At 36.9% G+C, this 13,916-nt stretch overlaps 1 protein-coding gene across 3 annotated transcripts in view; it reads left to right on the top strand.

Annotated features, from left to right (window-relative positions):
* Window positions 1-11,663, top strand: part of magi1b (membrane associated guanylate kinase, WW and PDZ domain containing 1b) — a 416,356-nt gene extending 404,693 nt beyond the window's left edge. For all 3 annotated transcript variants that reach the window (XM_048606419.1, XM_048606418.1, XM_048606417.1), the window contains one exon: window positions 9,379-11,663. In XM_048606419.1, coding sequence (XP_048462376.1) covers window positions 9,379-10,133 — 755 coding nt within the window. In that variant the 3' untranslated portion in view covers window positions 10,134-11,663. The remainder of the gene's footprint in view (window positions 1-9,378) is intronic.
* The last annotated feature ends 2,253 nt before the right edge of the window (window positions 11,664-13,916 follow it).

Below are 13,916 nucleotides of genomic sequence, written 5' to 3'. Positions count from 1 at the left end.
AACCCCAGTGTTTGGTTGATACTTTTAATTGCTTTGTTAACCTGCATTGCCTCCAATAATTCACAAATTTGTACTTCTGGAGTCTTTTAAACCTCTACACCATTTAGACTCTTAATTTCCAAAGACTGGGTAACTATCTTATTCTTGATACAAAAGGACACTACCTTACAGTTACCTGTACAGGTTTGTTGATGTTCTCTTGTATTTTGTCGCAATACACTTCAGCATTAACTATGTCCCTAAATTTGGTGTTATCCCTAAATATTGTTATTGTTTTCCCTTTGTCCAAAACATCTATATAGTGAGTGATATTGGTCCTGGCATCAATTCCTGTGAAACATCTTGCAATCATCTGACTAACTGCCACTACTGTGTTTTCTGTCCAACCAATTTTCTGTCCACTATGCTGCTTGTCCCCTGACTCCACATGGTTTGACTTTGCAACATTACCTGACCTCTACTAGCAGTACCTGACTGCTGTCCTTTTAACCCAGTTAAAATTCCTCTCAATTTTGAATAAAAGTTCTTAGTAGCAACTCCCATTTTATTCCATTTGGAAGCAGGTGCTGTTTTAACATTTAATTCAAATTTGTATGTTGGAAAACATACTATCATATTTTTCTGGAAATGTATGTACAGTGACCATCTAATCTGCTCAAAGGAGAGTTGTGTATTAGACTTTCAAATTTACTAGCTGACTATTTAAAGACACCATCACTAGGTAGTAAAATCTGAGCTGTTAATTTCCATGATATGAAAAGAAACTTTTCTTTAGAAGTCACTTTAATGCCTTACCTGTTGTCTTGTTTTTCCTTTTATTGTTGAGATTTTTAATCCAATCCTTAAATCTCCCAAATGTAATATTTTAATCAAAGTCCCAATGCATGCAACAAGCCAGTTAAGGAGGCCACACATTCAGAGGCAATGGTATTTATTCATGTTTATTTCTGTAATATTGTAACACAAATTATGTACTTAAGAGGTTCAGTCTGAAATAAAATTTAATTTTCTGTTTGCTTCACAGGGTCCATGAAAGTAGGGCAACAGGTTATTTGAAACTGTTTAAGCTGCAATAAAACTAGTTAGATTTAAATAAATGCCAAGGACATGGCAATATTTGTTAGAGTAGAACAAGTCTGCTAGGTGTCCTAGCAGCTATAATTTGGAGATGGTCTACTCCACTTGTTCATTGACAGTGCCAATAAGGCTGTAAACAATACATGGCTCAATGGTAATTAATTTCACCCCATTATTTCACATAGTTCAACCTAGTTAAGGAATTGTCCAGGATGGAGATGAGTAAAGCAAGAATCAGTGACTCGCTTTGGTTTAAATACCAAATGTCTGCAGGCTAAATATTTCAATTAAAACCCATTAAAACATTTGTGTTTTCATGAAAACTGTTGTCTGATGAAGTTTGGTCCTTGAAGTTTTTCCCTCCCTGCATTCTCTGGTAACAGAACAAAATAGTGTGAACATATTTAAAATGTTTCTATTTAATAATCCCTGGTTCAGTTTGCTTCTCATGGGTTTATATGACTACCTTATCAGTTTAAAAACCAAAAGAACTGGGGATGCTGTAAATCAGGAACAGTACCTTATCAGTTTGCCCCCTTTTTGCCTATTTCAGTATTCTTTTAAATGTTTAAAATATCAGTTTAAAGTTTTGTCCGTTTTAACCAAAACAAAAAATAAATTAGGAACTAATACTTCTGAAAATCTCATTTTCCTCTAGTCACTAAAATGAGAAAAGATTGTATGATTCTAAAACCAATATGTTTTGCACACAATCTGTATGCTGTCAATGCATATATACCCTCCTACAATTGAATATTTAGGTTTTATGGAATTACAGCTTATTTCTGTGTAAATCAATGCAAAGATTTAGAAGAAGAATCTTTCTACATACTAAACTGATCTATGTCCACTCATTGATTCAATTATGCAATATTATTTTTTGGATTAAACTTATTAATAAAAATGAGTTCACATATAGTTGAACAAACTATCCACAATTTTCCAAATATTTTACAATAAATGCAGCCTCAAGGAAGGAGGAATAAATAGAGACATTGCTGCAAGTGCTGGGACCACAGAATCAAGAGGAGTGAAAAGTGTTTACGTAGATGCCATAGATTTTCCTGATTGTCCATCGTAACCTTAATGGAAGATTAGCAGAAACTTCAGACAAGGCTTGGAAATGTTGTGTTGGATCAATTAGATAACTTTCAGTAATGAATAGTCAGGTGGACTCTTTCAAGAGTGACACTTTTTTGTGGTGTTTGCAAAGAAAGCTGACTGTTAGGTGGGAGGAATTTCAACATACTATCAATCCAGTTTGTCACGTTGTTGTAAACACGTGGCATCATCTGCTGGCTCCCCAAATAGCTGCTTTTAACTTTTTCCTCTGTTGTTCTCCTGCCCTCTGCACATGCTCTCCATTTTTCTAGATATCTTGTCGTTATTAGCCAGAAGACAGATTCAGTGCTTTTCTTTCTTACTAATCAGTGAGCAAAGACTGAATGCAATTGAGCTTATAAATTGTGTACAACTTTGTTCCTAGCACTATTTATGATAGGAAACTCTGTTTTCTGCCATTGAATAAGACCCAGAAGCAGCACTGCACTGTCAACTCTACAGCCTAAACATTGGGTTTGATGCATAGAGAAGGAATTGGAGTTGAATGCAAGAAAAAGACCTGCTTAATAATGAGCAGAATTGTACTGCAAATGGCATCATGGGTTTTAGGGGAGATTCAGGAAACTTGCATACAATGAGGGTTTTGTTTGTGAGTTAGCATCCTTGTCTTCATAAATTTGCTGGGGCAATATCAATACAGAATATAACACTGGTCTAAATAAGGAAAAGTTTCTATTGCTTATCACTCTTCTGTCTTGAAAACAATTAAAACAAATTGCTGCTTGCTGTCTACAATGCCATCCTCTTTTTTTTTTAAAAAAAGAGTTAAAGTTATGGAAGTAACTGGATGCACAAGTACTAATTTCTTTCATTCAAATAAATTTTAAATCTTAATTAGTATTGAGTAGTTTGAATGTTGAAGGTTTTTCCTAAAATTAAGGGTTGCCGCACACTAATTTTCTATGAATGATATAGTCCCCATTTGAGACCTTTTAACTGAAATGAAATCTAATATTTAATGCCCTTCTGTGGAGTCTTCAAATCTCACACGGCAATTGAGATTCTGGCAGTTCCAAATATTGACTTTTTTTGACATAAAACAAGGCATCCTAACCTAATACAAATATACGTATGCAGCAGGCTATCTCTTCATATTCAATATCCTCCTAATGATCTGTTTACACATATGGAATTAGTTTCATTACAATTGAAAATGGTGACAAGATATTTTCTGAAAGCACAATATCCTAATGTGTTATTCTCAGTAGGAAAACTCTAGTTTTGATTCTAAATTGCTTGTTTCTTATATTTCCTGATAATGATTGCATTCCTTTCAAATGGGGAGGCTCAGAAAAGGACCACTACTCCTTTATTTTTTTTTTGGAATTTTTGAAGTTCTTTCTTTTTTTTCTTGTTTCTTCAAATTATGGCTGAAAGAGTAGGGAATCTGCTCCCAACCCCATATCAATCCACGTCTGTAACCAGGCACTTGGAGATGTGAGAGAGGGAGAGCACAGATAGGAATAATAAATGTCAGATTTTCCCAGTCTCCATCTGAAGAAATGTCTGGCTCACTCTCAATGGAGTAGAGTTTGACCTCAGACATTAACGCAAAAGGAGTGTTATTGCTTCGGCTGCTGATTACATGCCTGATCCTCTGGCCAGTGCCGTTAACTTTAGTGGAACTGAATGTCGGATAAACTGTTTAATGAATTCCTAGCAATTAATTAATTAGTACTAGAGTTTAGCTATCGTCAGATTATGCTGATTATATATCCCGAGATTCATTACCAAAATGAGATCCCCTGCATAACAATCTCATTGACCTCTCACAAGCCCCGTTCCCTAAACAATGACATTGCAAAGCTCACAACAGAAATGCTTAAAAAGGTTTTTCAAAACATGATGGAGCAATGGGAAAGAATACACCAGAATTTATTAACTTTTTCTTAATATTGTACTGTTGGGCACAAACGGTCAGAATGGACGAATTGGACCAAAGGGCCTGTTTCAGTGCTGTACAATTCTGTGACCCTAAGTTTGTTTTTGTTTCAACCAGTGAAATTATATACTGGGGGATGTGTTAACTCTTAAACCCACTGTGAATGGAGAGCAGAAAGCTGCTGGAATGTATGAGAAACCCAGTGATTCTACACACATTGCTCAGTTTTAAATTGTCAACATGCATCTGATATGACCGAAAGCTTCCCCACTCAGCCTGATTGATGGGTTTGCTTTTCAGTCAGGCAGGGAACAAGGAGGTCTGATTGCCAACCTGGAGATGATGGGGTTTATTGAGGGGTATGAATGTGGATTTAATTACAAACCCTGCCCAATCCTCAACCCTGGGAGATTATGGAAGGTTACTATCTTGGGGTTGGTAGAGTCCAATCCCGAGGTGGGGGGGTGGATGGGGATGGCATGAAGAATGAGGTCACTCTGGAAGACAGGGTTCGATGGTCAAGCTGCTTGAGGATGAAAAGTAGCAACCAATGTGGAAAGGAGGAATATTCCATATGTATCCTCCCCCTTGCTGCAGCTGCTGGTCAGCCACAGGTTGGAAAAAAAAACCTGCAATATATGCAACATCTGATGTCTCCTGACTTTTTGACTTACTTAAAATGCTACCCCAAGAATGGATTGGCTTCCTACCCCTTGATCCGCTTGAGTAGAAGGTTGAAACCAGTGAATTGGTGGGTGTGCTTTACTTAATACAGTCTCTCCTTCCACCCCACCCTTTGCCACAAATGCACCAAATCCCACCAGCTTCCCCACGTTAATAAAAACCAAAAGAACTGCAGATGCTGTCCTCAGAACTGAGGAAGGGTCACCAGACCCGAAATGTTAACTCTGTTTTCTCCTTCACAGATGCTGCCAGACCTGCTGAGCTTTTCCAGCAACTTTGTTTTTGTCCCTACTTTAATAGTTCCCCATTACTACTGAAAATTTAATTTACCATAGGCTTGTGCAATAAGTTAATTCATTGTTATTTTCAAAATCCATTTATTTCTTTCAATCTTTTTGATAGACAAAGAAATGGTGTAGATATTATTTCTGAGTTCAATTATATTCTTCTGTGTAACATTATCTTGGAGGCATGTTCTCTTCTGTCTGGTCTAGCATGCAATAATTAGATGCTCATTTATCAGCAGCCACTGTGATGCAAATGCTGCATTCAGTAACTAATCTCTACACGTGCAGCATGAAAATGAGACATTCTAATCTGCAAAGTGAAGAAACATAGTTTTTAAAATATATATATAATATTTATATTAATTTGAATTCCTGACCTATTTCTGCCTCTCAACTTGTACCCAATTCCAGCTAAGTGTAAAACGGTGTTTATCATCTTGAAAGAAAGGCAAATCCTTTAAGTTTCATGAATTCCTTTTTCCTATCAAATACACTTTTTTTTAGTGTGTCTTTTCATTAATGGACTCTTCTGGTAATGTCCAGTTTCTTGTCCCTCACTCTGATTTGTCTCGTATCGCTGGCAAGAATCTTTTATCTCATACACTCAGCCCATTCATACAACATTTAGTGTGTTTCCCCCTCTCTATTGCAGGAAGATATTTTAAGAGAAGAAAAAATGAAAATAAGTCTTTAAAAAAATTCTAGTTGCTTTTTAAAGAATTATGAAGCTGTTGTATGCAAGTTCCTGTATGTGCAGTTCAGTATTATGGGGCAACCCTTATTTGTGATAAATAAAGGAATATGTTATAATGCAAAACATTTCATCAGCCAATGTTATGAAGTAGAGAGTAAAGCCAACGCTGATAAAGGTTCAGTTTTGCCCCCTTTGGTTTTACAAAGGCCGGAGTGCATAAAATTTATTACTTTTGTAGTCTACTGTTATAGTTATCACAAAAGCAGTTTCCAGTACGACCAGTGCTAAATTGTAAAAGCTGCAGGATGCTGCAGTTTCCGAAAGAATCTCCAAATCTATTACTGTGTATTGCATACACCAAAAATCATCATGTTATAAAATGTAAGCTCAAAATAATCAGGAGCCTTGCTGGCATGTCATGTGACTTGCAATGTAGCAATATTGCTAAATTATAGCGGTAATCGGGTTTCATTTCACTGAGCAATACTTTGTTTTTATATATGTGTATATATAGGTGTACAAGATAGTGGAAATGAATGTTCTTTCATTGACATCATGTTGTAGTGTACGTAAAACCTAGCTTCACTTTATTTTAAAGCCGAGGTCAAGATAACTACAGCATCACACTGCTTTTGTTTAGGCAATTTAGCATTGGTCAACTCAAACTAAATTCAATCAGAAATATCGATGTGACTGACTATTCAAGTTGCGTATACAGCTGTTATTTTTACATTATTTTAAGCTGCAACTAAGTTGTTCTGCAAACATTAAATCCTTATGAATTATTTTCAAACAATTCCCTGCTTTAAAAACATAAATTGCTAAATCATAGATCAGCAACAATCCTGATTAAAATGTATTCCATGCCTATTTCCCAATTTAGGTAGCAACAATCATTTTACTTCAGCTCCAAACATCACTAAACTATGGAAGACTGAACGAACCATGCAGTAGGGCAGTTTGGATACGTCTGATACAAATATGATATCTATTTGATGGTGTGAGCAATCCTCAATGTTCTTTCAGGTTACGTTCAAACTTGGAAGAATGGTTGAAACAAGTTATGATGGAATCTGAGTGTTATCTGTCCACTTCATTTAAAAAAAAATCAGGTCTTCAAGCAGCTCTATGCCAACAGATCTGTGGTTGGTGAGGACAGAGTTATTATATTTAAATCTCAAGTTTGGCTTGCTAACTTAAAATTGCACATATGTAAGTAAGACTTAACTACTTTTGCAAAGATACTTAAGTGAATATGTGCAACCTTTAATGTTCGGTCAGGTCTGTATAAAATTAATGTTGTGCCTTAATCTTATGTCTTGTTAAAGTTATTTCATTGAATAAGCACACTGAGCTGGATTTAATGCAGCTTGTAGTCACAGAAAAGTGGCACCAGGCCCACTTAATCAGTCAGTCTTCTGGTGGTGGGAGGTAGTGGTGAGAAGCTCATGAGTGAACCAATTGGCCTCCATTTTCCCTGAGGCCACCCATTTTAGCAGTGCCTCAGGGATTTAACAGGCATGGCATGACTTTCTCAAATCCTCAGCAAACTGTTGAAGGGAGGTCCCACATCTGGCTGATCAGGAAAGGGTACTGAAAGCCAATCCCCTGTCCCTTCACCCATGAAGATCACCCCACCCCATCACTATTCTTTGTCTGCAGTCTCACAGCCCTCTGGCTCATGCTTTGCTGTCACCACTCCAACTATGATTGGCCAGCACCTTCTGGTAGGTTGGGTTTCTGTCACTGGTGACTTCAATCATGGGGAAGGTTCGATGGTAACCACTTAAGTGCCTGAATTGATTCCATCAGGCACCTCTGACTTTCCATTGTACTAGATCCCTGTTGGCCCAACAAATTCCAGCACTTTCTTCCTGAGCAGCATTCACGATCTATAACCATATTTCTGTCTCCATATACTGTAAGAATAAAGGTTCATAAGGATATTTTGAGTGATTAGACATTGTATGAGGTAAATGACCTGATGCTTTTTGTTAAATCAGCTGTTCTAAAAAAATCCATAGCTTTCAATCTGTCAGGATAATGTACAATTACAAGTGCAATTGTGATCGTACAAAAAATATTGACTCTAATCAGAAGAGAGCAAAATTGCAAGGTGAAAATCAGAACTGTTTGCAGATATTTCATCTTTTTAGGAGTGTTCAAATTCTTGTAAATTGTTGAAATATAACCTGAACATAAATATTCTCTTTTTAGTATTTCTCAGCATGAAGCTTTTTCAGTTTGCATTTTAATATTAAGATTACCAGTCTATATAGGTTTATGTGTTCAAATTAGAGAACATTATTGACGGTTTCTTTACTATTAGAACTCTGATTATCCACAAGCTTCTGGACTGAGTACTCAATGTTGAGAATAGAAAATGAGGAAAGAAAAATCTTGAGTTAAGGTTGAAAACAGATGATGAAAGCCTAAGGCTCTTGCTTGATTAAAGCCTTGCTATAATGTTTGGGTAGATTTCTCTGTAGTTTGAATTTAAAGGGTATAATCCAGTAGATTTGGATCATTCTCAGTATTGTAGGACCATGAAGGACACTACATTTGAGCAGTTGGAATGGGGCATTGGCCACACTTTCCACTCAGTGCCATTGCAGCTAATACAAACCTCCATTGTTCATTGTATGCTGCTGCTCAAGTGCTATAACATTCTAATTCTAACTCACGCTTAGATAAAATGTAACAGCAACCAATGCAAGGTCAACTTTGAATCATTGAGCATAGAATCCCCTAGGGACTTTGAATTTATTACAGTCTGTTTCACTTGTAACACAATTACATGGAAAGGGAAGTGTGTCATGTCACTTTTTCTCTTTAGAGTTACAGACTTGAGCTTTTATCTGGTGCTTATGATTTGTGTACATTATAATCTCTACATGTAGAATAGATGTACTCTGTAGGTGACTTTCATGGAATTAAGCACTAGTACTTTTGTGAATCAATGTCCAGTATGAAATAGGAACAGCTGTGGAGACCAGTACCCAATAGTATTATTGTATATGCTATCACATTTTTAAGGTATCATCGTTTAAGACAAGGTGAGGGGAATTTTATTTCTGAGGTCTAATAATCTTTGGAACGCTCCTTGAATAAAGTGGAAGTGGAATCTTTGAATAATTTTAAGGCAGAGGTAAATAGATTCTTGATAAGCAAGAGAGTGAAAGGTTATCCGGTGTAGAATCCCATTGTGCAACTTCAGCGTACAACAGCATGCCCTATTTGTCATCCATTTTGTACTATGCTGGATGTAGAACTAGCTATTAATACTGTTGTGCAAAGCAAATGTTCCTTTAAGTATCATCTTATGCAAACATGTTTTTCATATTAGCATATTCTACACTGAAAATGCTGAAATGTTTATGACATTTAATATATTAAATGACATTGCAGTCAACTGGAGTTGAATTTAAGGTTTTTAATTTAATAGAGTGCTTGCAGCTAATTACCAAGTTATTCACAATGAAAGGTCAAATAGGAAATGCTTACAGAAGAATGGGTTCAAGGATAAAATTGTAAGGAACAGGAGCATTAGTAGGTGCTTTTTAATAGCATGGACTGTGTTCAAAAGTGTTACTCTTATGAAGTACTCTTATTTTTTTTCTGTTATCTTCCAGACCCAAACAATGACAGGGGCAGTTCCACAACAGGTTCACAAAATGTACCGGAAGTGAAATATTTATCAGAAAGACGAACTCATCCATCACTGGAACCCAACTATCCACCAGAAATTCACATATCATCACAGCACAGGGAAAGGAGGATTAGTGAACAAGAAGAGCCAATAGGCAGAAAAGAACACAGCAGACCAACCAAGGAACACCACACTACAACCTGGAATGGTACTTCCAAAAGGAAAGAAAATGGACCGGCAAGGAGGAAGGACAGATCACCTGAGAGGAAACAACGTCAAGAAAGAAAGGCAGAAAATGGATACCATCAAAGGTCTCTTGAAAGAGGTAGGGAAATATCACGGATGACTGCTCAAAGCATGGAGTGGAATGAAAGATCTCTTGGCAGACACAAAGAGGGACCGTACGAAAGGAGAAAAAGGTCACCTGAAGGGAAATGGCAAGACTTACCTGACAGGAGGAGGGAAAGGTCACCTGACAGAACAAGAGAAAGGTCACCTTACAGGAGGAAAGAAGCAACAGCTGAGAGAAGAAGAGAGCGGTCACCTGAGAGAAGGAGGCATAGGTCACTGGACACAAAAAGAGACAGATCACCTGAAAGAAGAAGCAAAGTTGATGAAAGATCGAGGCACAGAGATGAACATAACATGGAGAAAAATGACTTTATCAGAAGTTCTAGGCAATCCCCACAGCCTAGAAGGAAGGCTATTCGAGAATGCAGCACTGATCTCAGCATCTAAATGAAGGATTATGCACTGGACAAGTCAAGTTCTGTCTAAAAGGGCAACATAGGTTCTCTGAACAGATCCAAAGTTGATCATTGCTTGTCACCTTGAAAAGACTAGAGGCCTATTAATGTAAAAAGAAGAATATAAACAAAAATGACACTGTACATATGTCAGGAAAATGTTAACAGTAAAATGTGCCTGACCCAACAAAAGCTAGGGATTGCTCAAAAGGAAAATAGTATTGACATTACATGTGAAATGTAAGCCTTAATTGTATTATTGATTTTAGATAACTTGCCAGATATTTTGTTAGTCTTTGAGGTGTCTCCAATATTGTAATGAAACCAGGCGACATTAGCACAAAATAATTGCACTTTGTCGAAAACTATGCCGTTTTAATATGAAGTATTTTTCTATATCACACAAAAGGTTTGGACGCTTTCTGAAACATCTAAGAATTGATGGATGTGGTATAGTTTTAAGCTGGTAAGTTGCTGATCAAACAAAAGAAGAGCAAGCTTCTAAACTGGAGTAATAAGACTCATGATGTTGACATTCTCATGAAGGAGAGTGTGTTTAAATTAATAGAAAATGGCTAAAGAGACTGCTAACTTCAGCAACAATTGTAAACAGGTGGTATATTCAAGATTTGAAGTGGAATAGTCGTGTAAATTAATTTGATTGTTTCTAAGCCAATTGCAAAGGGGGACTGTGTGGTGAAGGTCTGCTGTGGCACTGCTTGAAAACAGAGGAAAAAGCTGCCTTGCTGAGCCATGAAGAAGCTCTTCATTATTGTTGAACCACTAAGTGAACTGCTTTCAGTGCTTCAGTGTGTATATGTATACTGTTCACATTTCCATTACAACACTAAAGTAAGCATTGCAAGTTTTATCACTGTTGTTGCCATGGTACTGTACAAATGTATGACTAACCATCTTGTGTACAAAGTTTAAATTGTAATTATTAGAGCCTGTTGGAAATGTTGCCTTTCTTGTAAAAAGAGTGAAACTATGGCAAAACTAGTTGTGAGGAATGTGATAGTGTTTATATTTCAAAAATTGAACAAACTGATTTATGGGACATATTTTAAAGTAAAATGATTCAGGTATATAAAACTGTTTTCAAATGGAATACTCTATCAGTAATTATTAAGTTTTTGTTGGTTTTGAAATTCTATTTCTTGATGGTGAACCTGCCTGTATATTATGAAACACTTGTATGCAGTCTGTGTTCTTTAAGCATTAATTCTTGCGATGTGCTATAGGCCTAATGTTCTGCTGTGTAGATTGAAAGCAATATATGGGCAAATCTTTTTATAAAACACTATGCATATATAAATACTACATTGTTCGTAGCTTGACCCATGTGGCTATACACATAACTTTAGTGTAGTGCAGTATAGTATGTAGATGTTAATATTATCCGTATAGCTTCTTCCCTTCCCTGCCCCAATCCCTGAAACAGATCACAATGTATATGTAGCTACAAAAAGAAGTCTGTGAATGCTATTTTTATTATCAAATAAAGTTTTCCATACAAATTCATCAATTTAGTGTTAATGATTGTCATAAAAGACCTATCTGTTTCCAACTATTTGACTATGTTTCACGCTTTACTTTTTTTCAGCATCCTTTAAAAATACTGCTTTATATTCACTGTAACCTCAGTTTACATTGTTTCATTGTGTGCACCTTGGATCAGATAGGCTAGCAATACATGGTTGAAGAGGGAAAGTTGCAGCAAGTAAATGGCATTAAAAATAAATCTGCAAAGTTGGGCTTGACAACAACTTGTCTTTTCATCAGAGCCAAACCTTTAACATATACATTAGAAATGTCATAGTGTGCAACACCTTACCAACAATGGATATTTAATGTTGGCTTCACAGAAGGAAGAAACTATTTGCACAGTAATCTTGCGTGGTAAATTTGTCTGCAACTCCTATAGATATAAATGAAAATGCTTACAGTGACAGTAATTGTAATTGTTCACCTCAGTTGGTATGTATAATACTGATACAAGACACGCATGGTTTCCTGGTGAAAATAGATTGTTTTATCCCACAAGAAGAGAACTATGCTGATATTTTGATCATGGTTTAAATTCTGAAGTTTTCACTAATGATATGAGAACATTGTCTTAAAGAATGGCAGGAAGCACAAGATTATTAATTGAACACAAATACATGATCCCAGAGTATAATAAAAAAAACACTTGAGACCAATAAACCAGTTAATGAGTTTGGAATTATTTTTTGTTTGTTAATAAATATGCCAGTAGTTCCAAAATGAAATATGACAGCATAAGATATTTACATTTGAAATAATATTTGCAGTTTCCCTTGTTGACAACTGTTCATTGACTGGAAAGATAACTATAACTAGAACAAAACTGACAGATGTGCAAATAATATGTGGACAAGTCTTGAAGTTTAAATGACATCTTATAATTGTTGCCTTCAAGGTGTGAAAATTAGCACTGAATATTTGAGCTGTAAAATCATAGAATCATACAGCATAGAAAAAGCCATTCAACCCATCAAGTCTGCACCAACAAAAAATACTCTAAATGTACACTAGTCTCACTTTCCAACACCTAGCTCATAGCTATGAATATTATGATATTTCAAGTCTCAGCCAAGTACTTTTCAAAGGTTGTGAGGTTCCCACCTCAACTATCCTCCAGATTCCCACCATACTGTGGGTGGGGGAGAAATGTCCTCAAACCCCCTCTAAACCCCCTGCCTTTCACCTTAGAATGTTGCTCCCTTGCTCCCCTTCAACTAAGGGGAACAGGTGCTTCCTAACCACATTGTGCATGCCCCTCATAACCTTACACACTTCAGTCAGGTCTCCCCTTGGCCTTCTCTGCTCTAAAGAAAACAACCTGAGTTTATCCAGCCTCTCCTCACAGCTAAACCACTCCATCCCAGGCAACAACCTGGTGAATCTCCTCTGCACCACCTCCAGCACAATCATATCCTTCCTATAGTGCAGTGACGAGGACTGCACATAGTACTGCAGCTGTGGTGTAACCAAAATTTTGTACTGCTGCAAGATAACCTTCCTGCTGTTATAGTCAATCTCACAACTGATATAGGTAAATGTCCCATCTGCCTTCTTAACCACCCTATTTAACCTGTCCTGCTACATTCAGGGACCTATGGACAAGTGCTCCAAGATCCTGTTCCTGTGTCTCCTGACATTCATTGAGAATTCCCTTGTGCTGTTACTTCTTCCAAAGTCCTTCACCTCACATTTATCAGGTTAAATTCTATCTGTACATCTGACCAATCTGTCTACATCCTGCAACCTTGGATCTTCTTCCTCACCGGCAACCACCTAGCCAGTCTTTGTGTCAATTGTAAACATATTTTTCAACCCATGACCCTCCCCCTGCAACATTTTCTATTGTGTGTGTGTGTGTACATAATGATTATATGTGTGTGTATATAATACATAATCAATGAGGGATGGTGCACCACTTGACACTGGCCTCCAGTCACCCAGAGATTTCTACCACCACCTTCTATATACCTTCCACTAAGCTAGTTTTGGATCCAGCTAGCCATGTTACACTGGATCCGCTGTGCTTTCACCTTCTTAACCAGCTCCACATGGAAGACTTTGTTGAAGGCTTTTCTGAAATCAACACAAACTTCACCAACTAAACTCCCATCATCTACACGCTATCTCAAAAAGAAACATCAAATTTGTTGGGCATGACCCCTCTGAAAAGCCAGGCTGACTATCCCTAATCAAACCTTGCCTCTCCAAGTGCAGATTAGACCTCTCT

The sequence above is a fragment of the Rhincodon typus genome, chromosome 16, assembly GCF_021869965.1.
Source record: "Rhincodon typus isolate 14 chromosome 16, sRhiTyp1.1, whole genome shotgun sequence".
In the NCBI taxonomy this organism is placed as follows: Eukaryota; Metazoa; Chordata; class Chondrichthyes; order Orectolobiformes; family Rhincodontidae; genus Rhincodon; species Rhincodon typus.
Note: the sequence above shows the minus strand (reverse complement) of the source record. Positions and strands in the feature narration are given on the sequence as shown.